The sequence below is a fragment of the Diplotaxodon limnothrissa genome, linkage group LG9 (assembly GCF_057381915.1).
Source record: "Diplotaxodon limnothrissa isolate DT_005_m linkage group LG9, D_limnothrissa_male_GT1.1, whole genome shotgun sequence".
NCBI classification, from domain to species: Eukaryota; Metazoa; Chordata; class Actinopteri; order Cichliformes; family Cichlidae; genus Diplotaxodon; species Diplotaxodon limnothrissa.
This window is the reverse complement of record NC_140604.1, coordinates 18,296,197-18,324,099: the sequence shown is the minus strand read 5'-3', so window position 1 is coordinate 18,324,099 and position 27,903 is coordinate 18,296,197. Positions and strand designations below refer to the sequence as shown.

The window sequence follows — 27,903 nt, the reverse complement described above, 5'->3', positions numbered from 1 at the left end:
AGGTCACGCTGTCATATATTTAGACTAACGGGAACACTCTGATAACGTTTCCTAGACTGACAGGACCAGAGTTTATTCGCCAGTGGAAAACTTCATACCAGAGTACAGCTGAGCCAAAAGGGAATATTCCAACTTCTGAGTGTATTTTTCTCACCACATTTCCTCCTCCTCCTTCTCTTTCTCTCTCGGGGATCCAGTCAAATCCAGTCTGGATGAAGCGGACGTCTTGGTGCGAGATAATCGTCAGATGATATGAGTTAATGAGGCGGAGATGCAAGGAGACAGACTCAGACGTGCTCTCATGCCAGGACAGGTGTGTCACCAGTGAGAGCGAGAGGAGGAGAAAACGAAAGGCGCAAAGAGAATAAAGAGGGTGGTAGATATCAAGCGGAGAAGAAGTCACTTTCCAGGTTCTCGATATGGAAACCGGGCAGAGCGCACCGGCGTCGGACATGGGGGGAGACCACACAGCTGGGGTGTGTGTGGTGGAGCGGGACCGAGAGAGGGGCGACGTGTCCAGCCCCAGTCCACCGACTAAGCAGCGCTCTCTGCGGGTCGTCTACGTCCTGAACGATGGGCTTAAGTCGGTGATGGCGAGCAGCCCGGAGTCCGGAGCGCTGCAGTGTTTGCAGAGAGCCTGTGATTCGGAGAGCGCCCTGCTCACCACCGTCACCTTCGGAAGGTTGGACTTTGGAGAAACATCAGTACTGGACAGTTTCTATGATGCAGGTACTTCACAGGAAAGTTACACAAGAGGGAGGGCAGGTTTGCACAAGTCAGACTTCTAACTGCAAGTGTGCGAAAACTTTTTATTATTAAAACTAACTAAGCAGCTCATATAAAACTGTATCTATCTATCATGCAGACTATTCTTCTTTTCCTTATTGGTGTCGGGAAAGCTTTTTTTTGTTCTTACAGTAATTCTGGTTGTGGTGGTCACATGATGAGACACGTACCTGTATTGGTGTTTGGGTAGCATGTAATCTTGATGGTGGAAGAGGTACCAATACACAATGATAAAAATAAAATGGAATATAAACAAATATTCGAAGTAAGTACACAAGTGGTAAATAAAAATGTTACTACATAAGTGTCGAAATAAAAAGTGAAAAAAGAGGTTAAACTGAACTTCTTCAATTTAACTTAAATTGAAATTACTCAAGATATTTTATCTCCACCACAGTGTGAACACACTGTAGAATAAACTATAGACATAAAGCAAGAGCTGAACCTTAACATACACTGCAGCATACTCCAGAAGGTAGGATAAATAAGACTCATGCTTGCAAGACTATGGTATGATCAGAGTACTTTTAGCTAAGTAATCTATGTTAATTCCTCATACACCATATGCTTTGATTCATTAGCACTAATAATATGTTTTTATTAAATCAGGGGTTAAGTTGCGTAATAGCTTGTGAGTGGTTCCTGACTGTTGTGTTACAACAGTTGTAAGTTTATTGTAAGCTATGCAGTGAGATCACTGTTATAGTGCAGCATGACTGTGCAGCATTACTACCCTGGACTGTGATTTCGCAACACTAGTAGGTTTTTTTCAGTAGTCAGTAATTTACTTGTAAACTTGTAGCCTCGTATTACATCATGACTTATCTTTTGCAAATAGGTTCATACAAATGATAGATGTCTCAAAGTTATACTAAAGTACTAAAATTACAGCAGTTGGGTATATATGCTTATATTTTTTAATCCAATACATACCTGACTCTACTTCTGTACTTCAGTAATATTTTGAATGCAGTAACTTTGTGTTTTGTAGAGGTACTTCTTCCTTTTTGCACCCTTTATCCTATGCACATACTATACACATACTCAAGCTCTAATCTTTCCAGCAGTAGGAATGTACTAATAGAAAAAGTTATCACTAAAAAAGGTCTGTCATGGGCTACCAAGTTTGCAGCACAATAGTGAAAGCTTTTCTGTATGTTCACACATATAATTCTGCACAACTTGTTGAGCTGCTTTCTTATTCAGATGAGATCTAATTGTAGTAATAGTGCTACATGTTTGATTTTGGAGGTTTCTGAAACCTCAGATATCCTGTTACAATCCTAAAGAAATGGTACAGATTCTTGTTGGGCAAATATGTAAACCAATGAAATATGGAGCCACTCAGGCTATTAACAAGCAAATGACTGAAAATATGCACTTGAACGCTCTTATATTACTGGCTTTGGATGCTGATGATTACAACATTTAAACTCATTCGTATGAATCCAAGACAGCAGTTGACAATAGTGATCTTAGTGAGCCTTGTGAGTTGACATTAATTCTTGTTTATTTATTTGCTAACTCAGCTGACACCTGTTGTTGTTAATGGTTAAATATATTAAAATCTCACCATAAATCGATCAATGTTCCCCAAATAATTTTCAGTCACTTATTTCATAATTCTGTCTCCATTATGAAAAGATGATGCCTTTGAAAGCTCCTATTTTTAGGGGGAACGAAACCTGAGCTCTTCTTTAATTGCGAGCTATTTATACTAGGCAGCACCACAACTCAGCTGAGGAAGAGCCAGGCACATGTATAAGTTTTAGTCCCCTCAGATGCCCTGCAAGCATAGTACAGGGAGTGCAGAATTATTAGGCAAATGAGTATTTTGTCCACATCATCCTCTTCATGCATGTTGTCTTACTCCAAGCTGTATAGGCTGGAAAGCCTACTACCAATTAAGCATATTAGGTGATGTGCATCTCTGTAATGAGAAGGGGTGTGGTCTAATGACATCAACACCCTATATCAGGTGTGCATAATTATTAGGCAACGTCCTTTCCGCTGGCAAAATGGGTCAAAAGAAGGACTTGACAGGCTCAGAAAAGTCAAAAATAGTGAGATATCTTGCAGAGGGATGCAGCAGTCTCAAAATTGCAAAGCTTCTGAAGCGTGATCATCGAACAATCAAGCGTTTCATTCAAAATAGTCAACAGGGTCGCAAGAAGCGTGTGGAAAAACCAAGGCGCCAAATAACTGCCCATGAACTGAGAAAAGTCAAGCGTGCAGCTGCCAAGATGCCACTTGCCACCAGTTTGGCCATATTTCAGAGCTGCAACATCACTGGAGTGCCCAAAAGCACAAGGTGTGCAATACTCAGAGACATGGCCAAGGTAAGAAAGGCTGAAAGACGACCACCACTGAACAAGACACACAAGCTGAAACGTCAAGACTGGGCCAAGAAATATCTCAAGACTGGTTTTTCTAAGGTTTTATGGACTGATGAAATGAGAGTGAGTCTTGATGGGCCAGATGGATGGGCCCGTGGCTGGATTGGTAAAGGGCAGAGAGCTCCAGTCCGACTCAGACGCCAGCAAGGTGGAGGTGGAGTACTGGTTTGGGCTGGTATCATCAAAGATGTGGGGCCTTTTCGGGTTGAGGATGGAGTCAAGCTCAACTCCCAGTCCTACTGCCAGTTTCTGGAAGACACCTTCTTCAAGCAGTGGTACAGGAAGAAGTCTGCATCCTTCAAGAAAAACATGATTTCCATGCAGGACAATGCTCCATCACACGCGTCCAAGTACTCCACAGCGTGGCTGGCAAGAAAGGGTATAAAAGAAGAAAAACTAATGACATGGCCACCTTGTTCACCTGATCTGAACCCCATTGAGAACCTGTGGTCCATCATCAAATGTGAGATTTACAAGGAGGGAAAACAGTACACCTCTCTGAACAGTGTCTGGGAGGCTGTGGTTGCTGCTGCACGCAATGTTGATGGTGAACAGATCAAAACACTGACAGGATCCATGGATGGCAGGCTTTTGAGTGTCCTTGCAAAGAAAGGTGGCTATATTGGTCGCTGATTTGTTTTTGTTTTGTTTTTGAATGTCAGAAATGTATATTTGTGAATGTGGAGATGTTATATTGGTGTCACTGGTAAAAATAAATAATTGAAATGGGTATATATTTGTTTTTTGTTAAGTTGCCTAATAATTATGCACAGTAATAGTCACCTGCACACACAGATATCCCCCTAAAATAGCTAAAACTAAAAACAAACTAAAAACTACTTCCAAAAACATTCAGCTTTGAGTTTTTTGGGTTCATTGAGAACATGGTTGTTGTTCAATAATAAAATTATTCCTCAAAAATACAACTTGCCTAATAATTCTGCACTCCCTATAGGTAGGCCCGAGAGGATATAAAACTTGGCGGCAGATTGAGGGCATGTTGTTATTACCTCTGAGCTTCAGTAGAAAAAAATGTGGATTTTCAAGTCAGCATACTTGTCTGTACTTGCCTTTAACTGACTCATATACTGAGATTCTTCTATGCAGGAGGCTCTCATGGGTGAGTGGGTGTTGTTTCCTAGAAAAAAAAAAAAAAAGATTTCTAGGAAAGGATAACATTCAATGAATACCAATGCCTTCCATCATGTATGTTCTTGTTCATGCTCATATCTTTCAATGGGAGAGCTCCCAACTGTGTCTCTTCTTGTTTCTTTTCAACTCCACTCAAAACATTTCCCACATTTAACGAGGCCAAAGATCACGGGGCAGATGCAGCACAAAACTCAAAGGCAGATGTATTTCAAACTCAGCTCATTTGTCACCTCTGCAAATTGCATCAATGTTAAAGAGCTATGCTCTTATGTTGTCACCTCCATCACCTCCTCCTTACAGACATTGCAGTCGTGGATATGAGCGATGTGTGTCGGCAGCCCTCCTTGTTTTACCACCTGGGTGTGAGGGAGAGCTTTGACATGGCCAACAATGTCATCCTATACCATGACACCGACCCCGACACTGCCCAGTCACTGAAGGTACACATGCACACTCTCCCATCAGTGTAACTAGTGTTCATGGACACCATTCTTTTACGTCTCCTTGGGACAAAATGATCTGCTGTGTTATTTACAGACTAACATGTCGTACAGTCAGTCCTACCAGCTGTTTAAAATAGCAATTCAGGAATAATACACTATGTCACTGTCCGAAAGTCTGGAAACATATTCTCACATGCTCTTTATCTCCGCACAGGACATGGTGGCACAGAAAAACACAGTAAGTTTCTTATGTGTGCATGTTTTATAAAGATTTCTGTGTGCACACCATCTGTTTCTATTTCTAGAGGAATATTCCTGGCAGATACCGTTCACCCCCATGCAGAAATGCAGACAGGAATGCATATATATATATATATATATATATATATATATATATATATATATACACACACACACTCTCACACACATTGTGTACAAGTACACACATGTTAAATCATGAATGGCCGGCTCGAGAACGAGAGTCATATTACTTGTTAGTTTTCCTAGAAACTGACCTTCACTGTATGTACGCTGTCTTCTTTGTGTATATGTGTGTTTGTGTGTGGAGTAGGCTGCTCGTCCTCCACCGTTAGGTTTTCCCTGGGTTCAGTTGCCTCCAGAATACAGAGGCTCTGGTCTGAGAAATAAAGTAGGTATCAGGCCTGCATCAAGGCATGCTGGGATATTCCCTAGTTGACTGATAATACTAACAGACAAGGAAGTGAGGATGGAAAACAATGACCTCTCCCTGGGATGTCGTGTGGTTAACAGATTAAAGCCCCTAACAACACAAAGGAAGCAATGGATAATCAGCTATAGCATGCTTTAAGAGTGCTGGATGCATGTGCGTTTTTGCACTAAATTAAATTTGCATCATCTCAGAAAGAATCATGGAATTGCATTTAATCCCACTGTGGGGAATTTACCTAAAAAGTGTTTGTGAAACAATCCTCACTGAATATAACTGAACAGAGTTTAACAGGAGAAACTTACAAGTGTAAATCAGAAGCAGCTAGTTGCTGTGGCCTAAAGTGCTGTCGTTCGATGCATGAAATCATGATGGTGACTGCTTTAAAATGATGTGTGGTGCTGTGACGACCATACTAAATAACTACAAATCTAGTGATATAGTTGTTAAATAAAAGATGTAGAAATATATGTTTTAAGAATGAACACAACAAAAAGACAGTCAGCAGTGCGTGTAAGATTTGTCAGTCCTGAAATGCTTTGCCAAATGCTTTTGTACCTGCAAAGCTTATCATTTCAATTTCAGATTTAAAGGTAATCACATTTGTTCATATGCAAAGCTGGAAGAAGAGGCAGAGGTTAGAGAGTGTTAGGTGGTTCTTAGTACATGAGGCTTATTACTTCTGGAAACCTTCACTGATGTAGTATGATGCTACCAAACAGTCTCAGTGGTGCACTGATCCTCTCATTAATCACTCTAATCCCTACTCTCACCTCCTTATCTCTCTCCACCTGGACTTCTTTTACACCTGGCATTTGCACAAAGCTGTCAAAGTGCTTTTCTTTCTGTAAACAACTTGTAATTAAACCTTCTCTCCTCTCTTTCTAGGCATCCAGTGGTAACTACTACTTCATCCCCTACATAGTCACCCCTAACCACGAGTATATGTGCTGTGAAAGCGATGCCCAACGGAGGGCAAGCGAGTACATGCAGCCCAACTGGGATAACCTGCTGGGCCCACTGTGCGATCCCCTGACCGACCGCTTCACCAGCCTGCTGAAGGACATCCACGTAACATCCTGGTGAGATACAAGTGAAAACAAGGGGCTGCTGTAATCCCACTATCATGGTTTCCCAGTACAGACGCAGATGTAGACTGTAAAGTGCAACTATGTTTATTTTTGCTGTACTCACACAACCAACGTAACAGCTATGTGTGCTTAAAAATCAAACCCTTCTTGTCTTTAGCTCAAAACACAGCCTCTCTCTTTGTGTGTGTGTGTGTGTGTGTGTGTGTGTGTGTGTGTGTGTGTGTGTGTGTGTGTGTTGCATCAAGTTTCCATTTCTAAGGAAATCAGAGGTTGATTAGTCAATACTGTGTCAGTCAACCGCCTAACAGTGCTTCATGTCCGCCCCACCTTCCCTTCTGGAGCTTGGCAGAAACAGCACCTCACAGTCATTTACAAGAAAAGCACCCCCCCCCACCCAAAAAAACAAACAAACAAACTACTAAGTAAGGAGTAATATAGGCTTTCAGCTAAATGTGGTGCCATACTTAGTTATGAAATGTAGTAAAACGGAAGTGTAAAGTAATAACGTAAGACAGAATTTACAAAACACCATCTGAATAACATACTTAAGTATAGTATGTTATTACAGTACAATAAAAGTGCTTTATTTGGTGTGTTCTGGAAAGATAAATGTTAAATATATTGCAAAGTGTTGGAACATCAGCTTAATCTCAAATTAACTTAATATTTACTTTTAAAATGAGTCATTTGCTGTGTCAACACTGGTTAAATGAGTTGTCACTGGTAAATGTATCATCTTCATCTTAAAGCATGAACAAAAATAGCCTGTTCACAAGAAATATTAGGTTATAACAGAAATCGGTGTCAAAATTTCCACCTCCAATGTTGTGTGTAAGGGCACTGGTGTTATCTGCACACTCTGCACTGAAAATCAAGCAGATTTCATCCCTTCTGTATTACTGTGATTCATTCTTTGCTTGTTTAAGCAAAACCTGCTATGACGCCTCACACAATGTCTTCCGAGTACTTACGTCACACCCTTGCTGACTCAGCAGCACTGTCTCCCCATGCATCATACAAGGCTAAAAGCTGATGAGACAGAGCTTTTCCAACAGTAACCCCCAGACTCTGAAAAGCTCCTTCTGAGCTTGTGATAGGTGGACTCTGTGTTTTCTATTACAAAACAGCTAAAAACGAATCTTTTTAGACTTGTGTTTGGCTACCTTTTGTTTTTATCTTCTGGTATTTTGTCGTGAAGCATTTTGTAATGTTAGGTGCTTTAGAAATAAAATTAAAAAGGAGTTGGAGGTAATTATTCTAGGGATGTTCCATGCATTTGTTTTGCACAATGCAGTATTCCGACTGTAGGAGTCTATAGTGAGGATCATTGTTCATAGCTTTTTGTTAGTACTACCAACTGACCATTAGCACTCAATAGTAATCTCATCAAAACAGTAAGTAATGTCTGTTTGCTGCAAAATAAGGGTTGGTCCACTAGAGGTCAAAAACTGTGCTTTAGATCAACATTAAAATGAAAGCTTCTTTTCTTCCTCTGTTCCTTGTCTGTGTACATATAGTGCTTCCTTTAAGGACACCCTGCTCAACGACATCAGGAAGGCTAGGGAGAAGTACCAGGGAGAGGAGCTGGCTAAGGAGCTTTCACGCATTAAACTCCGAATTGATAACACAGAGGTCCTAACACAGGACATTGTCATGAACCTGCTGTTTTCCTACAGAGATATACAGGTACAAACACATCAAACATGACCTTCATTTCTTTCTATCAGCTGGGAACTTCTTAAAAGTTATTACAGACTGAAGTTCAGAATGACATTTATATTCTAAATGCATTATCATTAGGTTTAAATTTAATGCCCCTTTTGTGGCTTCTCTGACAACCAGGACTATGATGCCATGGTGAAACTGGTGCAGACTCTGGAGATGCTGCCAACATGTGATCTGGCTACCCAGCCCATGATCCAGTTTCATTACTCCTTTGCCCTGAACAGGTACGCAGCAGCTCAATGAAACTGAACATTTTGATGCCCAAACCCTGTGGTAAAGCAGATTTATCTTCTTTAATTATTTTTAGGGATCCCACATTTTTTGTTTTTTGTGCCTTTATTTCACTGAGGACATTCATTCTAACATATCATATAAAATGCACCATAAATATGCAGTGTGGTGATATCAGGAGCTAAAAATGTAGTAACTGCATGTCAAAAATGCAACAGACCACAAGTCTAGCATTCTGTGAAAAATACATTTTTGTTGTTCAGGGAAAATTAAGTATACTGTCTTCATTTTCTGTATGACGTTTTAGCCTTTCACAGCATTGTAGAGGGATTTTGGCTCAGCCTTCTTTTACATTTTCTTTAATGTTGCTTTTGTTCATTGAGGTTTACAGGCACTTGTTTATACACAGCTCTCTTAAGGTTCCCCCACAGTATTTCAGTCAGATTGGAGTCTGGACTTTTGCAACACCTCGATTGTTTTCTTTTTCAGCCATGCTGTTGTAAATTTTCTGCTGTGTTCAGGATTATTGCTCTGTTGCATAATCCTGCTTGAGCCAAGCTTTAGCTGTTGGAAGGTTACCTCACACTTACTCTAGAGTGATTTGGTATATAGAGAAGTTCATGGTCAAGTCAATGACTGCAAGGTGTCCAGGTCTTGAGGCTGCAAAGCAAGCCCACATCATCACCCCTCCACAACCATGCTGACAGTTGATATAAAGTCTTTATGCTGATATGCTGTCATTGGTTTTAACCAAACGTGGTGATGTCAAGTATGATCACATATCTACACTTTGCTTTTGTCTGTCCAAAGGATAATGTTCTGGTGGTCTTGCGGTTTGTTCAGATGGAACTTTCCAAACTTAAGCTGTCCTGCAGAGATACCTTCTCCAGGCAGCTTGTTCAGGCTTTCTCTCATTGTACTGTGATTAACTTTAACATTTAACATGCTAACTGAGGTGTTTAAAGTCTGTAGCTCTTGATTTTTTGTTTGAAGTTTCTCTAAACATTACAAGATCTGATCGTAGGGTGAATTTGCTAGAACAGCCACTCCTGTGTTAACACACACCCGAATACTCCAGGCCAGTAAACTGCCCAAACTGCTTTTGAGCAGGTAGTTAGGCTGATGATCAGTTATCAAGTGCATTTAATTAGCAACACCTGGCTGGTACTTGCACTTTTAATTCCTATGGAAGTAATAAAGGTGTACTTCTCAGTCTCATGAAAACGTTTTCCTTCATGTGCATGTGCATGTACGTGCAGGAGGAATGCTCCTGGAGACAGGGAGCAGGCTCTCAGAGTGATGCTGCAGGTGTTGCAGTCCTGCGAACATCCTGCACCAGACATGTTCTGCCTCTGTGGACGAATCTACAAGGACATTTTTCTCGACTCTGACTGCAAAGACACTAAAAACAGGGACAACGCCATTCAGTGGTGAGAACACACAGAAATAAATGCATCTTATTCACATCTTATTGTTTCCTTGTGTGTATTCATCTGTATTTCCTCTTCCACCTGTCAGGTACAGAAAGGGCTTTGAGCTGCAGCCCACTCTGTACTCGGGTATTAACCTAGCTGTCCTCCTCATAGTTGCTGGCCAGCAATTCGAGAGCTCCATGGAACTCAGAAAAATAGGTAACCTGATTCCCCCTTTGACTTGTTCTCAGCGGACTCTCAAGTCAATGTGAAACACCTAAGTTGTGTATTTTCAGCATTCAGTTTGCATTCAGTAGCTCCTTTTCTTGATATTTCTGTGGTACAAAAGTCAGCTGAGACCATGCCACTTCAGTTTCAATCAGACTGCAATTACAATGTTCACTTTTTGTCTTCTTATAATCAGGGGTGAGGTTGAACAGCCTGCTGGGGCGCAAGGGTTCCTTGGAAAAGATGAATAACTACTGGGACGTCGGCCAATTCTTCACCGTTAGCATGCTAGCGAGTGACATTCCTAAAGCTACTCAGGCTGCAGAGAAGCTCTTCAAGCTGAAGCCACCTGTTTGGTAAGAGAGAAGATCTTGTAAATATATAAAAGTTGCAATGTCAATGCATGTTTTTCATAATAAAGATTAGTTTTAAATTTTGGTCACATTCTGATCCCCAGGTCTCAATTTTTTAAAGATGTATTCAGCTTTCATAGTTGTAGTGAAGTATCAGGACATTCATCTTACAAAAGTACATTTGTTTTTATAATGCAACTCTTTTATTTAAGTAAGCCCAAACATGCTACAAAAAAACAGTTTACGAGAACAAAATTTCAAGGAATTGTAAGTGTGATGCTTTTTATTTTAATGATTATAATTGGTTGTATTTTCTTCCAGGTATTTGCGTTCAGTAGTGCAGAACTTACAGCTGATCCAAAGGTTTAAAAAGCAAAATTTGGAGCATTCTCCTCAGAGAGAGAAACTCAACTTCTGGATGGACATCATCGTCGAGGCCACGCAGTGCACCACCAACAGACTGCGGTTTCCAGTATGTAAACATATACATGCATTCATGCTGAAAAATGATGACTGAGGGGTTCAAAATCAAATGTTTTGGTGTTTGTGTTTACAGGTGCTGATTCTGGAGCCCACCAAAGTTTACCAGCCATCCTATGTGTCTATCAACAATGAGGCTGAAGAGAAGAACGTCTCCATCTGGCATGTTTCTCCTGCTGAAACGGTCAGAGCATTGCCCATCTAATCATCTTCCTGTTAGGAATATTGTCCTCCGCTCGGAAAAATTCTAAATATTAAATAAAAATTAATTTAAAATGGTGAATGACTTAAACTAAATCAGACAACATGTATGCAAACAGAAGGAACTTTGATGTGAAATCTTCCATCACATATTGTGACTGAATAACACGTAATTACACAAACTCATTGCACCCTCATTTTGTCCAGTATTTTAATTGCACCCGAGTATACCAGGGTGAAGTACCACCAGTATTACCAGTAAACAACAAAAACCACCAAAATGCTATATCAGAATTTAAATTAGCCTACATCTTGCCTTTTGTTTAACATGCAGTGCTGATCAAACACATTATAGTGAAACGAAGTTTGATAACACTTCACATTAATTGTAGTCAAACATCTCAAGACAGGTGAACATAATGCTGCTTCATTGATTTTTAATTTTTTTTGTAAGGAGTACATGGAGGTTTGGGCTCAGATAGTTTTGGGATTCAAGTTTTATTTTGCATCCATGTGGAGTCTGTTTAAAGATTGTTGACTCATCATTGTAGAAAAAAAAAGAAAAAGTGTGTTGCAGACACTTAAAGCTGAGCCAGCATTAACTAAATTTGCTTCACCTATGCTAATTCAGAAATGCTAGAGGGCTGGAGCCGTCCAACTAAGTAGACAGAAACATATACATATATGCATATTTGTTCATTTACCTGCTAGAACCTACTGGAACAAAATGTTAGAGCTGAAACACTTTATTTGTTGATTGATTAACTTCTGTTTTTTGTTACAGAAAGGTATTCATGAGTGGAACTTCACTGCAATGTCCATCAAAGGCATTAGGTATACAAGAGACATGTTTGGGAAACAAATAGAAATAAATAGAAAACGTACATTTTTGTTCAATTCAAATTTCTCTTGTGGTTTTATGGGCCTGGGCTGCAATTGTAGTAACTCAGGGAACTCAGGAGTGGTGCAAACAAGCATATAAATTGTGGCTCCCTGCAGCTATATCCATAATACATGAAGTAAACAGAAGAACTAGCTGCCAGGAACATCATTAGGGATCTCCAGCTGACCTGTTCAGCCTCAATATTCAAAACAGTGACATATTGTGCAAAGCTTCAATTACTCAGTGCAACCGGAGGAGGAAGAAAGAAAAAAATGCAAATATCAGTAAGGATATTCCTCGTGGTTAATGGCCAGTGCTTACTGTGAAAAAACCCCCATCACCCATGCTCTTAAATACAATTTGACGATCCAGGTAAAAGTCTGGCTATAGAATAAAACAACTTTTTTTCGTGTTAGAATACAATCCCTCAACACAATTTGATTGTCTGCTCTCCTGCTTACCAATCTAAATTACTCATTTATATCCATGTATTATTATTATACTGTGAGCAAATGTAAGTTTTTTGCACGCTAATGAGATTTACTTTAATCTGTGAAAAGGACTGTGTTATAAAATACAGCATAAGGAAGAGTTAAATAAAATAAAGAACAGTGCCCAGCCTAATGCGGCCCTTCTGTCTGCAGTATCAGTAAGTTCGATGAGCGTTGCTGCTTCCTCTACGTCCACGATAACTCGGATGACTTCCAGATCTATTTCTCTACTGAGGAGCAGTGCGGTCGGTGAGGACAAACACCTCTAGATGTGTTTGTGTAGGTGTGTGTTTGTCATGTGTCCGTCCGTGTTTGTGTTTGTACACTTCATACTATATGCGCAGATGTGATCTGAAGGCCTAGAACTGTAAATAACTGTAATAATGTCTGTGTCTGGTTATGTGTTTCAGGTTCTGCTCCATGGTGAAAGAGATGATATCTGATGGTACTGGGAATGCTGTGGAGCTGGAGGGGGAGGGTGATGGAGATACGCTAGAGGTCAGTGTGAGCTTGAAAGTGTGCTAACACACACACACACACACACACACACACACACACACATACATACATACATACATACATACATACATACATACACATATGTGTGTGTGAGATATTTAATGGAAAATATGGAAAATATGTCATTTCTATGCCTGTTTTTCTGTGCTACAGTATGAATATGACACCGATGAGACAGGGGAAAGGGTAGTGTTGGGTCGTGGCACCTACGGAGTGGTGTATGCTGGGAGAGATCTCAGCAACCAAGTCCGAATTGCCATCAAAGAGATCCCTGAAAGAGACAGCAGGTAGGTTGACCTACCAACCTACAAGTCTTTTTGGCATAGCTGACAAAACAAAAGAAATGCATAAAATTTGCTTAATATATATAATAATTAAAATATTTAAATTTTACTGATGGAGAACTGATGGCAAATTCAGTTTTTTTCTTCCACATAAATAAAAGTAAATGCAGTAATTGCATTTAGTATATTTAAGAGTTTATTATGTTGTAGTAACACAAAGAGCAAACAGTCTTTATTTTACAGTTGAACTTAAATCACACAAAAACAAATAGGAGCTTGCAGCAATGTTTTACCAGTATTTAATTTTTAATAATTTACTTTGCAGCAAATGTGTCTGGATTATTGGACAATGAACAGATAATGTTATTTCCAGTGTTAATACCAATGTGAATGTAGTTAATGATAAAACAGAACCTACACAAATAACACACAAAGCAAGGGTACGAAATGCAATTTGTCTTTTCTGATGTCTGTTTTCTTTTCTGTGGACAGGTACTCTCAGCCCCTTCATGAAGAGATCGCTCTTCACAAGTACCTGAAGCACAGGAACATTGTTCAGTATTTGGGTTCCATTTCTGAGAATGGATACATTAAGATCTTCATGGAACAAGTGCCTGGAGGTATGTTTGTACAAACCACAGAAAGAGACACAATTCTGTGTAATAGAAGCTGTCTTGTGTTACCTCCTATTAGGTAGCCTTACTGCAGTATACATCTAGTTCAGCCTCAGTGAAAAGGCAAAAAAAATGTCTTAAGCAGAAAAACAACATATAAGATATTGTGTCTAAATGATGTTTTCTCTAAAGCTCATCTATTTCAGAGAGATATGCTTATGACCACCGAGTTGGTAATTAGTCTAACTAGCTGGGTGTTTTTCCACCTTTAAGATAGGCTTTGGACACGCCTTCTTTCTTTTCTCCAGGAAGTCTGTCTGCATTGTTACGGTCGAAATGGGGTCCTCTGAAGGAGGCAACAATTATCTTCTACACCAGACAGATTCTGGAAGGTCTCCGATACCTGCATGAAAACCAGATCGTCCACCGAGACATCAAGGTAGAAGGAACCCCGCCTGCCATGATACATCTTTGAGGAACACAGCTGTTACTTCTATAAAGTGAAATGTCATTATGACTGAATTTCAAGTTAAAATTATTTTTTAAAGAAACTTACAAGTAGTCTTAGGTTTGAGCTTGTGGATACAAAGTTGTCTTGTCTGGAAGAAAAGACATTAAAGTATTGAGCATTACATAGGATGAATGAGTTTCTTGCTGACTGAGACTATATGGTCAAGTATTGTGGTCCTCAAGTCCAACCTAAAACCATTCATTTGTGCACCATCATGTGGGATCTCAGGCCAAAGTCTGATGCACAAAGGCGACCACATACTGGACACTTATGTTGGTTCTCGTCCTCAAAGATGCACACTTTTCCACTTGGCTACTTTGTCTCTTATTCTCATAAGCTTGCAACCTGTTAGCTTCCATGATTTCCTATTGTTTTACATCACTGTCACATTTCTGGAGGGATTTTTTTCAGGGTGTCTTTAGTCAGCTTTGGTCATTCTTAGCTGAGACTGTGTTAGTTGGCATCTGAGCCTGCAAAAGTACATTCATGTTAAGATACATCAGTCAGTTTGACGTGTCTGAGACATAGGTGTTCTGAATTGGTCGAGAGTGAGCAAGCAGATAAATCAGAAGTAGGTTTATGGGTGAATGACTTTAGAAATGAGGCTAAGAGACTGCTGACAGCTGACACACAAGAGGGACCTGAGACACTGAGAGCCATAAATGTGTACAAATGGCAAAACTGCAGAGCTGGTCCTCGTACTGCAGGCGAAAAATTAGTAGACGAGGTGGGCCGACCAAAGATCCAATGAGAATGGGTTAGTGGGCATGCCCCTCAGAAAATCTCAGAACTCCAGGGAAACCTATCAAATCACACACATATGCATATGTATCACATAGGTGGAGAGAAAAAAAAAAAGAATAACTAGAAAGAAACAGCACTGAAGATCAGCGGGAACAATGACAGGGCCAAGAATAGAGCCTCGTGGAACCCCATTACTGATGGGGAAGTACTTGGTGATAATTGGTGATAATTCTGTAGGCTTCAGTTTAAATAATAATGACCCACATAGTTCAATGCATTTAAATCTCTCCTCATTTGTTTCTTTTTAGGGTGATAATGTCCTAGTTAACACCTATAGTGGTGTCTTGAAGATCTCTGACTTTGGTACCTCAAAACGGTTGGCAGGAGTCAATCCCTGTACAGAAACATTCACAGGTAACCTTTTCGATCATCTTGCAGAATTTGAATTTTACAACAGGTTTTAAAATACATATAAACACCCATCAAAACCCATAAAAACATAAAAAAAAAACCCAACAAAAAACTATATATACATATATATATATATATATACACAGTATACCTAAAACCTAAACAATGAGATTACAAAGGCATTAAATAAAAGAAACAGCCTTTCAATATTACAATATCTATAAAAAACAATTCATTATTGCTAGAATATAGTTTAACACGGTGGTTTCATCTGATGTACCCCGAGAGCCATGTGCAATGTACACAAACACACAAGTCTTCAAACTGTTCAAAAGTATTAGCTTACTATTAAAATCATTCATGCCCTACTTTTAGCTGCTACTCCATGTAACAGCTATTGGTGACTAATTTCACCTGTTTTTGTGTAGCTAACAGCCCAAAGCTGTTCATGTACCATTTGTTTATGCTGTTAGCTAACCATTTAAACTGTTCATTGTCTATGACTGACAGAAATTTCAAACAATAGCCCAGGGATTAAGTTGAAGTTTGTAATAACAGTAATCTGTTAAATGCTCCCAATTCTTTTGATCGTTGGGCTGAAGGAAGGACAATACTCGGTGTATAAATGCTCAATCAACAAGCTTTTATTCCATACAATTCAACACTTTATGAGCATAAACCATCCGGATGGGAGATGAGTCCGCCTGATCTCGAAGTGTCTGAGCGTTCCTCCAATTCTTATAGCTTCAGCCCCCCTCCACCTAGTCATAAAACCTAAACATCCACATTCTTTCTCTCTCTCAGTGAGCCTAAGTTATGATCTTGCCTTCCTGTGCTGTATGTTCTGTTCTTTTCTATTCAGACAAATAAGGTGATGACTCTCTGAAAACAGTATTTTTTATACCTCAGCCGTATAATGCATCATAAAACAATATCATTCATTCACAATAAATCAGCAGTCTAATGTAATACAAATCAGTTTAATAACTGTAATAGTTATCACCTTCTTCTTAGTCAGGAGAATAATGCAAACTAAAACTACACAATGATTTCACAATCTTTAATTAGGGGTATAACGATAATATAATAATCTCACAAATCCCACGAAGTTCTCAGACGTGAACAACTTAAAAACGTTCTGCTTGGAAGAAAAATGCACAATGAGCAATTTCATTTCTCTTTAACTCCAATGTCACAAAAAGACACACGAGCCCTGACCTGTCATAAACAGACTAATTCAGTCTGAGATGCATAAATGGAGTCTGAGATATGCTCACTCTCAGACTATGAGTGTAAATATCAAATGACCTTCAAAATGTCAAGAGCCACAATCAGCCTCTATGGAAACAGAGAGACACATGAGTGCATGCGAATGTACTGACATACACATTTATTGGCCATCTGGCCTTCTCCAGCAGCCAGCAAGGTGTGTAATTAGATTAGCTAATCAAGCAGAGGCAGAAGGGTGTTTACCTTTCATTAGGAGCTGTCTGTGTGTGTGTTTCCTTATCCATTTCTTCTCTGGAGCATCACTTGCTCTTGTCTCACTCTCCTTTTTTATAGCTCTTGCTGGCTCTCTATTTACATCAGCATTTGGAGCAAATGCCAATCTGCACAGAATTTCTGAGCAGACTGGGAGACAAAATAAAATTCTTCTGAAATCTATCTATCTTTAATCTTCGCCTCAGATTGCACTTTGTGTGCAAGGCCATGCAATAAAATGTCCAGTCAGGGTATACACTGTTATAAAAATATTAGCTAACAGAAGCAGCCTTTTGCTACTTCATAGTCTTGGTTTGCAAGTAAAAATGGATTTGTTGACTCTCTTGCATCTCTTTCTGTGTTGCAAATGCTTACACGATATACTTCTCTACTTGAAGGTACCTTGCAGTACATGGCTCCAGAGATAATTGACAAGGGCCCTCGAGGCTATGGGGCACCAGCTGACATTTGGTCCCTGGGATGTACCATTATAGAAATGGCCACTGGGAAACCTCCCTTTCATGAGCTGGGGGAACCACAGGCAGCCATGTTTAAGGTAGACACTGAGCTTATTTGTGTTAGTTTGCGTATTTACTTATGAACCTTTCCAGCCTTCAGCGGTCCAGTTATTTGCAAAACACATGTTTATTTTCTTCTAACACTAAATCTCTGTGGTCTCTCACTTCAGGTTGGCATGTTTAAAATTCACCCAGAGATTCCAGAGTCTTTGTCACAGGAGGCCAAGTCATTTATTCTACGTTGCTTTGAGCCCGACCCTCACAAGAGGGCCATCGCCTTGGACCTGCTCAGAGACACTTTTGTCAAGCACAACACCAAGGGCAAGAAGAGTAAGATCGCCTTCAAATCACCAGGTAAATACAGACATTACTACAATGCCACAAAAATATCATCACATTTCCAAATGGGTTTTACTGCATGATTTTTGTGATGCTCATGTAAATAGTAGTGCTATTTGATTAAAAAAAATACAGGTGAGAAACCAGTAATATCCAAACTGGTTTTTCTTCCCTTTGTGTGAGGTCATAAAACCACATATATTTCTCACTGTCACAGCTGAGCAGCCGGTGCTTTTCAGATGTGAACCCAAATGCAGACCCAGGAGAACAGAACTTGAAATCAAACAAAGAGCGAGCCTTTATTTGGCTGATGGCGGGTGGAAACATGAAAACTAAGGAAACTATGATACATGATGACTCGAATAACAGACTGACTATGATTAACTATGACATGGATAACAGACAACACAACACTGACAAAGAGAAACACGGGGCTTAAATACACTGAGGGATAACGAGGGGAATGAGACACAGGAGGAGAGCACAGCTGGGAGTAATCTGACATGACAAGACCAAGATGAAGCAAAACTCAATACATTGACATAGGACACAGACTTTCAAAGTAAAACAGGAAACATCACAGACACAGACTTGACTAGGATACAGTTGACCGTAACCATGGGTCACAGAAACAGAGCCCAAAAGACTAGAAAAGATAAACGATGACAAAATCAAAATTCAGTAATGATACAAAACTTAAAACACTGGGTCACTGACCCTGGACTGTGACACTCCCACCCAATCAGTGAAGGTCACACTATGTCACAGAAAATGACATTATTGCATTTAGGCTTCCTTACCCTAACCCTCAACATTTGACCAACCACCACAGTGGATTTAAAAAAAAAAACAACATCATGTGATTAAAGCTATAATTCAATTTAATTCAATTTAATTGCAAGGTCAGTCTCTTAATTGCCCCTGTGTTTTTGCCTTTTCAGTCTTCTGAATCTGAATCTGAAAACTAACATTAACTTGTACCAGAATGATGGGAAGATAAATATGTCGAGAAGGAGAGAAACAGCATTATCCAAAGCATATCTGGCAAATATCGTAGAGGCAGTGTTATGGTAGTAGGCATGTAGCGCTGCCAGTGGAGCTGGGTCACTAGGTTTTATTGATGGTGTGATACAAGTAGCAGGATGAAATGCAATGGTGAATGGCCATAAAAAGTCATATAATAAAGTTGAGTATGGGTAAAGGACAAAATGTCCTTATGTGTGAGTGTATTAAGTTTTAATCGTCTTGCCCATGTCTTATTCCTATTCTTCTTTTTATGTATTTTTCAGACTATATCCCTAACATCTCCCTGCCAGTGCAGGTGCAAGGCGAGGCCGCTGGCAGTAGCAGCAGTGAGCATGGCTCTGTGAGTCCCGACTGCGACGCAAAACACGACATATTCTTTGACAAGAGGAAAAGCTCTGGCTCCAAGAATCTGCTCAAACCTCCCAGTTCTAACTACCTGAGGTGTGTCTGAAACCACATACTGAGATTTTGCATCAGACTGGGATCGGATGGCATTAAGAAAACTGTTTCCTTTTAAAATATTGTTTTACAAATTATTAGAGCAATGAAACAATGTGTTTCTGCAAAGAAATCCTGCTGCTGGTGCTGAAGCTCAGATCATGTGAAACGATGTAAATGAACGAGTGCATCTGTGTGTGCAGATAGCAGGTGGCCTTATTGCACTCACACCGTCCTCCGCTGCCTTTTACAATACTAATTTAACGAGTCCTGATAATTTTACAAGCTTCAGCTGGTGGCTCTGCACACATCAGTCGAGCACCAATGTGCACACATGCATGCACGTCACGCAGCGCTGACTCATGCTACTTCTGCACTTTCCTTTGCACACAGAGTAGCCAGGAGAGGCTTGTATCTGTAAATAAATTAAAGAGCACACTGCTGTAAATCATCTGTTCACTTCATGTCTTGTTTTATGTGCTTCTCAGGTAACTTTGTGTGTGTGTGTATGTGTGTTGCAGTGTGCCTGATGAGGGTTCAGTATCAGAGGACCGCTCTGTTCCCCCATCTCCTGAGGACAGGGACAGTGGTTTGTTCATGCTAAAGAAGGACAGCGAGAGACGGGCCATTCTGTACAAGGTCCTCAATGAAGACCAGGAAAAGGTCATCTCCAACCTCAGGGAAAATCACATGCAGGTGTGTGTGTGTCTACTTGTGTTATATATAGAGTGGAGATATGTCTGGTTCCAGAAGCACACTCGGGGGACATATATTGTTGTGGAGAGAAAGGTCTGTTCACCTGAGCAAACATGATGACTCAGCTTTCCTGGAAGACCCAGTTTAACGTTTTAGTTATAAAAGTAGTGGCTTTGTCTCCAGGAAACAAGGGCAGATCATAAGCCACATTTTACAGGTAACTTCTGCTAATCACAACCTGCTTTGGAGCAGTTTATGTTGAGAATTTAATATAGGCTGGAAATGCCACGCTTTCACTGATTCTTTTATTTACAGCACTGTATAAGTGTGGTGTAGATGTTCTGCTGAAGGAATATATTTTATGTATATAACCTACAGAGCCATACATACTAACACAAATTGCAGTTTTTATCTAGAAATTTTTGCTACCTGCTCATCTGTTAATGACTCTCGAGTAGACGGTGTCCCAATGATCCATTTTGTGCAGAAGAGTCAAGTGATACATCAAATCAAGTGCACACAGAGCTCTAAGCATAAAGCTGGGGTTAATGGGAAGAGTTGATAACCACCGTAATGAAATCTGGATCATGATACCCCAGCTGGGGTTTCAGATTTTACCAAACCAAAGAAAGCCTGGCTATGTTAGACTTGCTTCATATTATACCCCTATGATCTATGTCTGAGCAATTTGCAACACAGATTGTCATTACTGTTTCACTACCATGAATCCAGTGCAGTCACAGGGAGCCTAATTGCAATCTAAAATAACTGTTGTTCCTGATTCTTCCATTGGGGGGCGTAATTGGTCTTTCAGAATACTAATATCCGTCCCTAGATAAAGAAATGTACTTTATTGCACAGGGTAAAATCCTAAAAGATAAAGATACAACCCAACCAGGAACAAAAATCTACAAAATCACTTATAATTTTTAAATTTTTTATAATAATCTTAATAATATGGGCTTGTAATGCTACAGTTATTGATCACTAGGCTTAAATTGCACACTCTGCTAAAACTGTGTGTAGGGTAGCGAGGATCTCCAGCTGTCCATCGATCACATCAAGCAGATCATCTGCATCCTTCGAGACTTCATCCATTCCCCGGAGCGGCGCGTCATGGCGGCCACCATCTCCAAGCTCAAGCTGGACCTCGACTTTGACTCCACATCCATCAACCAGATTCAGCTGGTGTTGTTTGGTTTCCAGGACTCGGTCAGCACTAACCCACACCCACACACACACACACACACGCATGGTTTCATTCCAATTGTTTCATTAGAGAGCAATTTGGGGTTCATTTTCTCGCCCAAGGATACTTTGGCACGCAGACTGGAGCAGCCAGGGATCAAATCACCAACCTTTGATTTGTAGATGATGAGTGCTACCTCCTCTGCCCTCCCCAGAAAGAAGACTTCAGTTCAGTTTACTTTCTGTACCTTTCGTCTCTGACAATAATGACAGTTTGTTTTTTAATTGGTGTCCTTAACTGCCAATTAAAAAGGCCCTAAAAAGTATTTCCACGTTTTCCACTAGACATCTTGCCAAAAACAATCGAATAAATGTACAACCAGCTATAGTGAGTGTGGAATCTTGTGAGTGTTGAAAAAAAAACTACAAATAAAAGTGTCTATACTGTAAATGTCTGTGCGGACCTTCTCAGGTGAACAAGGTCCTGAGAAATCACCACATTAAACCCCACTGGATGTTTGCCATGGATAACATCATCCGACGAGCTGTGCAGGCTGCAATAACCATCCTTATACCAGGTGGGCATCTCTGGCAGCTGCAGCCTGTCATAAGCTTTTTACTCCATCTAGTGGACATTAACATCCATGCTATTTTACTTTTCCGATTTATGGTTTAGTAGTTTAAGTAGTAGAGTGCTCGCAGAAAGCCAACAACATAACATCAATTACCTTGACCTATGACTTTTTTACTAACACAATAGAGCTGCAGACCCACTTTGGCCCGGCGTCAGAGTGTGAGGGAGCAGAGAAGGAAGACGAGGTCGATGAGGAGGAAGCAGAGTTTGGACCCATTTTAGTGCAGCAAACTGACGAGACGGGGACAACGTCCGATCACACACACTCTGCGGTCAGCACTGTGAACTCCTCCCACTCCCACGAACATCAACGCTCACATCATCATCTAGGCGCCCAGCTGGGCAGGCTCAAACACGAAACCAACAGGTACCCACTTAATTAAATGTTTTGTTTACCACGGTTAAGGTCAGGTGGAAACCTTCACAGGCTCATGTGGAATTTTTTCTCCAGGCCTGCATGCACAGGTTTCCACTTGTAACTGAAGCAGGAAGCGGAAAACAAGGACAGAACGTGAGGTTACAAGCATACCCACGTACACTGTCACTATCTCTTCAGGGCTGTTTATGATAGGTGGCTGACATACCCACAGGGGCATGAAATGGAGCAAATTTCTGCACAGTCCTAATACACAAAACAGTATGGTGCCAGTAATCACCTTAATCAGATGGTAATTACTGGCACCATGCTTCAATGATACAGAGAGGGGTTTTCCTCAGCTCTTACATTTGCATTTCAAGTTGTTTTGTTTTTCCTTACTGGCTCACAAATGCGGTCATGTGAGTGGCATCTATCAAACGCAATAATGTCTTCATTCATACCATCAAGAGACATGTGATCAGTGATTTCATCATCACCTTTTTTTTTAGCTTTTCCTTTACTGCTTTTAGCTATTAGTAACTTCAACTTAAGACGCTTTAGTTCATTACTTTAGATTTAATCTTTTTCAGCCATTCATTCAGATTTTGGTATTTGTTCTCAGCATTTCTGCTTCATTTTTGCCTCTCAAACACTCTCAAACAACACACCTGCAGCTGACTCTCTGCAGACTTTTGAATTTTTAATTGAGATAGCCTCGTGGAAACTTTATTAATAAGTACCACAGTGGAAATGGGACTGCAAAGAACAGTCTGATACTCATGTTGACTTTGTAAAAACTGCATCTGCACTTTAGCCCTGTGCTTGTACATGTCGATTTAGTCATAATGTAAAAATCTACTTTTAGCTGCTTACTGCATGTTTGATTTGGCATGGTTTTTACACTAGAGATAATCCCAAAGGCATTTATGTCTCCTCCTGAAATAGAACTGGGGATTTTCGCTTGTTTGACAATTGTGTAATGCACTATAATGCGATTCTTGTATTTAGCCGTTGTACTGTGTAGCTATAGCTCCTACCAATAACTGACATTAATGCGTGTGTCCAAATCAGTTCCACTATGGAATTTCAAAGCAGGAAGTTTCAGTATAAAATAGTTTGTCCAAACATCTTTACATTGTGTATACCAGGAGAAACTATAGAAATTAACTTAACAGATATTATTGTTGTTGCAGGCTGCTGGATGAGCTGCTACAAAAGGAGAAGGAGTACCAGCAGGTCTTGAAAGCCACCCTGCAGCAGAGAACACATGATTTAGAGTTGGTCCGAGTCAGACACAGACCCCCAGGTAAACTGAGTCACTCACACACTCCCTGCTAAGAAAAAGTGCCATGTTTAAATATGCTTAACTTTTACAATCTGACTTCTAAACTGGTTCCATAAAAGACTTATTTCTCCAGGGAAGAAGGCTAGGAACATTTTGAAGGTATTTGCATGTTTAAGATGAGACTAGATAATAGAGATTTAAGTAAGATTTAATGTTATTTAATGTTGTTAATTTGTTGCAATTTCTGAAAAAGAAGTATTGTAAATCAGAGACCACAGTCTATAAAATTAGACCCTGTATCCATATCCATAAGGAGTTAGATCAGGAAAAGAATACTGGATAATAATGTTAGGGTTGAGTTAGGTTGGGATTCAGTTGTGGTAACACTATATAATTTATATATTTATTTTTTGCATAAATGTATGATAATATTCCACAGATAATATTGTAAATAATTCAGCACTGCTGACATGTGCTTGACACTTAGTAGGTTGTGTTTTTACATCTGAAATGTGATTCCCGCCCAAAATAAAAAGGAATGTAAACTCGTAACCAGATATGTAGGTACTACGACTGCTAGCATGAGGCTTCTAATCTCAAACAAATTAATGCCAGATAGCCAAGAGCAATAAACTCTACCAGCATCTGAACAAAGTTTAGTCACGGGAAGATTTCTGGGCTCCATGGAAAAGATAAGGTAGTGAATGACCACACAGTCTGCAGGAAGAGCTGAACAAGACTAGAGCCATTGTGAGAGTGAAGGCTTCAGGCCAGAGCCATAAAATGTAATTTCCATGGGTCAGGATGCAGATGGAGATGGGAGTGATCCTGTGTTGCATTGTCCAAATAGTTGTGGATGGACCTGTATTAAGTCCTAGTTATCATTCAATTCATTCTTAAAAAATGTTTGTTCTAAACCTACAATGTTTGGAAACCTGTTGCTCTCAGTGGTAATGCTTATGGTATTTTTTTGTGGAAATCTGAAAACCAAGAATTCCTCAAATCCTGTTTCAGGCTTTGAATTAAATCTTCTGCAGATGGGATCAGAAATTGTAATTGAGAGTTAGTTACTCTACACTCCACCAGTATAAACAGTGAAAAAATACAAAATGCTATAGCATTTTTAGCAGCTTCTATTGCACATTTCTATTTCTATTAGTAAGTTAATGATATAGGGCTTATGTTCACAACTGCTTGATCGTGATACAAAAACACTTTTTTCTTCTTCTGTTATGAAAAAGAGGAAGTAGGGGGAAATAGATTGTACAGCTTAATCCAACAGGAAGGTTTTAAATCTAAACAAATGCCTTTCCCTTGAATCTTTCTCAAAGACATTATAGCCTCCTTACCTAAGACTCTATTCTTTAGTGTAATTAATCTCTAATCCAGCTGGTTTAAAACCCTCCTGAGCGCCTAATGGAAATTTGAAAGTGCAGTCTCTCACACACTCTAATTTATTTAGAGTGCTGCACCCAATGATAATGATAGGTATCAATTTTATGTCCTCTACTGATGATCCATATATTGTGAGAAAAGACTTCTTCCACTTCCACATATTGCAGTTCAAATATTTGGGGGTCAGACAGTTGGAGCAGCAGAACTTTACGTGGTAATGTGTATATATTTCAGATTATCCTGTGAATTTAAGAGAGAGCTGTGCTTTAATTAGTGGTTTGAGTTTGGCTCTTTGCAGGGGACTTTTTCTCGTTGCGGCTATTTTTAAAAGCCCCCGGCATTATTTTGAAGTCCTTGTCAAGTTTAGTGTACATCTCTTTGAAGTTGCACGTCAGCCTGTAGCTGCTTGTGCAGCTAGTTTGACATGTATAGGTGCCAAAGTGATGATCTAACATTCTTGTGCTGTCGTCATGGAGAAGAGATCATTAACCCTGTCATGCATGAATTATGACAACCTCAATCAGGATTTTTTTCTTAAGTATCTTATTTATCTTTAGGCATGGAGGATGAATTAAGTACTTAAAAGAAAAATCCTGATTGAGGTTGTCATAATTCATGCATGACAGGGTTAAATAACAGTAATTACAATGTAACACGTCATCCAAGTATATTAACATTAAACGACCATTGGGTGGCAGGGTATGGAGTGACACATCAGTGTGCAATGTAGTGTTTTATGTGCAAGTATACCATCAACACTGACACAAATACAAGAAAACAGCCTTTGACTGGCTGCTCAGTGTAGTGACCAGAAAGGGTTAATACTGAAGATCAACATGTACTTTGAGCAAAGTGTTCTTATACCTGTCGTTTCAGACATTTCACCTCCATCCATCCACCACATCCCAGCAGACCATGAGCCAGACAAGCAGCTCATCGACTGGCTGAAAGAGCAGGGCGCAGACCCCGACACCATAGACAAGGTTGAGTATCTTTATATAGGCCATTAGTGTGCAGCTTATCATTCTAGTGCACCGTGGCAGTGAAGTGTCAATATAAAGTAAGAGTGCTTCTGTTTTGTCCTAGTTTGTTCTTGAGGAATATACACTGACGGACATTCTTCGTGACGTTACCAAAGAGGACCTCCGGTGCCTACATCTACGGTATCTGCACATAAGTTATATAAAGCTAGTCCTGCAGTCTGAGAAATAAACACATTTCATAAAAGTCATACATTTCTTTCCAAGTTCATGAAGAGTAAATCTTCATCATTGCCTCCTTGACATTTACCTTTTATAGGTCACTGACTTTCCAAACTCCTCTGATGTTCCAGAAAACATTAGAATGGTTAAATCACACCATTTTTCTTCCACAAGGTTAAATGGTATCTCACTGTACGAATAGCCTCTTCTGAAGTGGTCTGATGTCATTTTACCGTTTATAACTGCAAAAGTCTTTTAGAAACTAGGGATGCTGCTGACCTCGGTTATCTCCTGTCACAGAGTAATAGGTCAGAGTTAAATAAAGTCAGACTTTTGCAAGCATACAACAAATGTTTGTTTTGCAGCTATAAAATACTTCAGAACTGTTGACCCATTGCCATTAGCTTCTCCCATGGCCTATAGTACTGCATACCAACTTAATAGATTAGCCCCACAGATTACCACTTATCACAAATATATGATTTAGCATTTTGACTCAGTAAAACAGCAACATTTTAACCAAAAACAATGACAGATTGAATGGTTTTGCTTTGTGACAAACCATTGTTTCATATGCTCTGGCAAGATTTCCCACACAAGACTGCTGTACTGATGTGTTTGATAAGACTTTATCATCCTTTTTTTTACCTCAAAGGACATAAGCGATAAGAGAGTTAACCTTACAGCCTTTTTTACTGCCTTTTTCAAGTTATACTTTTAGCTAATAATTAACATGCACATGTAGGTGTGATGTGCTGTAACAACATCTATGCTTCCTTTCAGGGGCGGAATCCTCTGCCGGATCTGGCGAGCCATCCAGCGGCACAGAGAACGAGACAGGCTGGCCAACGACAAGCGCTCAGAAAACAATGCATGATGGAGTAGAATTCTGTTGTGGGGAAAACACGCACATGTTCACACATTACCATGATCTCTCCTTTTTCTCTGACTCTACGGTGCCTTTTTAAAAAAATGTTGTTTTTGTGTTGTATGTACAGGACTCACTGAATCCACGTAGAGTCCGACTTGACCAGACCAAAGTGCTTTAGTGCAGGCACTACTGTGTGTACCTTTGTGCTTGATATTTATGAAACATGCTCCCCTAATGTTTCTTCAGAGCATTGATTCTCAAGCTTTTTTGAAATGTTCACTTTCAGGAGTGCCACAATTTTTGTATTTAAACAAGCACTACAGCCCTGAACTTTTTAGGGACTTTTCAGAAGTCACATGTGACCTCTTTAACTTGACTGCTCCCTGGTACAAGCACGTCATGTGGCATTAACGGGTGTCATGTTTACTGCCTTCACCTTCAGCCAAGCTCCAAATATGCAAATGTTTCTGGAGTTTGTTTCTGAAATTGTGCAAAATTCAAGAATGACAATAGGTTTAATTTCACATTGTCTTTGGCCATCCTAATGTCAAGGCTCTGTTTCTCCCAGAAGGACATGGCTTGAGAACCACTGCTTTAGGATGTTAAAATCTGCTGTATATTGGTACAGTCAGCTGTGCTGTCTATGATGAAAAGAGTCCTCAGCATTGAATGAATTTAGGTATCTGCTGTATTGCGTTCTGCATCTTTTAGACTTGCATTCTTCTAAGCAAACTGTCCTGCTTAGCTTAAAATGTTGTGTCTCTAAATATACATTTCAGCCTAAAGCCTTAAATTAAACATAATGTAGCATGCACATATATCACTGCT

The 27,903-nt window shown here is 39.9% G+C and overlaps 1 protein-coding gene across 3 annotated transcripts; it reads left to right on the top strand.

Annotated features, from left to right (window-relative positions):
- Positions 1 to 40: 40 nt before the first annotated feature.
- map3k15 (mitogen-activated protein kinase kinase kinase 15) lies at positions 41 to 27,903 on the top strand. Of its 3 annotated transcripts, none has more exons than XM_085362802.1 (30): positions 41 to 729; positions 4,635 to 4,774; positions 4,992 to 5,015; positions 5,349 to 5,426; positions 6,354 to 6,547; positions 8,074 to 8,242; positions 8,399 to 8,505; positions 9,772 to 9,942; positions 10,031 to 10,143; positions 10,349 to 10,508; positions 10,827 to 10,977; positions 11,062 to 11,169; positions 11,971 to 12,020; positions 12,714 to 12,809; positions 12,971 to 13,058; positions 13,233 to 13,366; positions 13,856 to 13,983; positions 14,286 to 14,416; positions 15,541 to 15,646; positions 17,524 to 17,681; positions 17,814 to 17,997; positions 19,299 to 19,449; positions 19,968 to 20,142; positions 21,169 to 21,354; positions 21,803 to 21,908; positions 22,091 to 22,331; positions 23,516 to 23,628; positions 25,879 to 25,985; positions 26,089 to 26,165; positions 26,988 to 27,903. In XM_085362802.1, the coding sequence occupies exons 1-30, from the start codon at positions 420 to 422 to the stop codon at positions 27,079 to 27,081; spliced, it is 4,050 nt and encodes a 1,349-aa protein (XP_085218928.1). In that variant the 5' UTR covers positions 41 to 419; the 3' UTR covers positions 27,082 to 27,903. The 3 variants fall into 3 exon arrangements, with proteins under 3 accessions (XP_085218928.1, XP_085218927.1, XP_085218929.1); XM_085362801.1 differs by having other exon boundaries at positions 19,272 to 19,449; XM_085362803.1 differs by lacking the exons at positions 22,091 to 22,331; positions 23,516 to 23,628; positions 25,879 to 25,985; positions 26,089 to 26,165; positions 26,988 to 27,903 and having other exon boundaries at positions 19,272 to 19,449; positions 21,454 to 21,868.

Coding starts and splice junctions, on each gene's coding strand:
- map3k15 (XM_085362801.1), top strand. CDS start 420: ATGGAAACCGGGCAGAGCGCACCGGCGTCGGACATGGGGGGAGACCAC. Junction 4,775..4,991: donor ACACTGCCCAGTCACTGAAG/GTACACATGCAC, acceptor ATCTCCGCACAG/GACATGGTGGCACAGAAAAA. Junction 8,243..8,398: donor TTTCCTACAGAGATATACAG/GTACAAACACAT, acceptor TCTGACAACCAG/GACTATGATGCCATGGTGAA.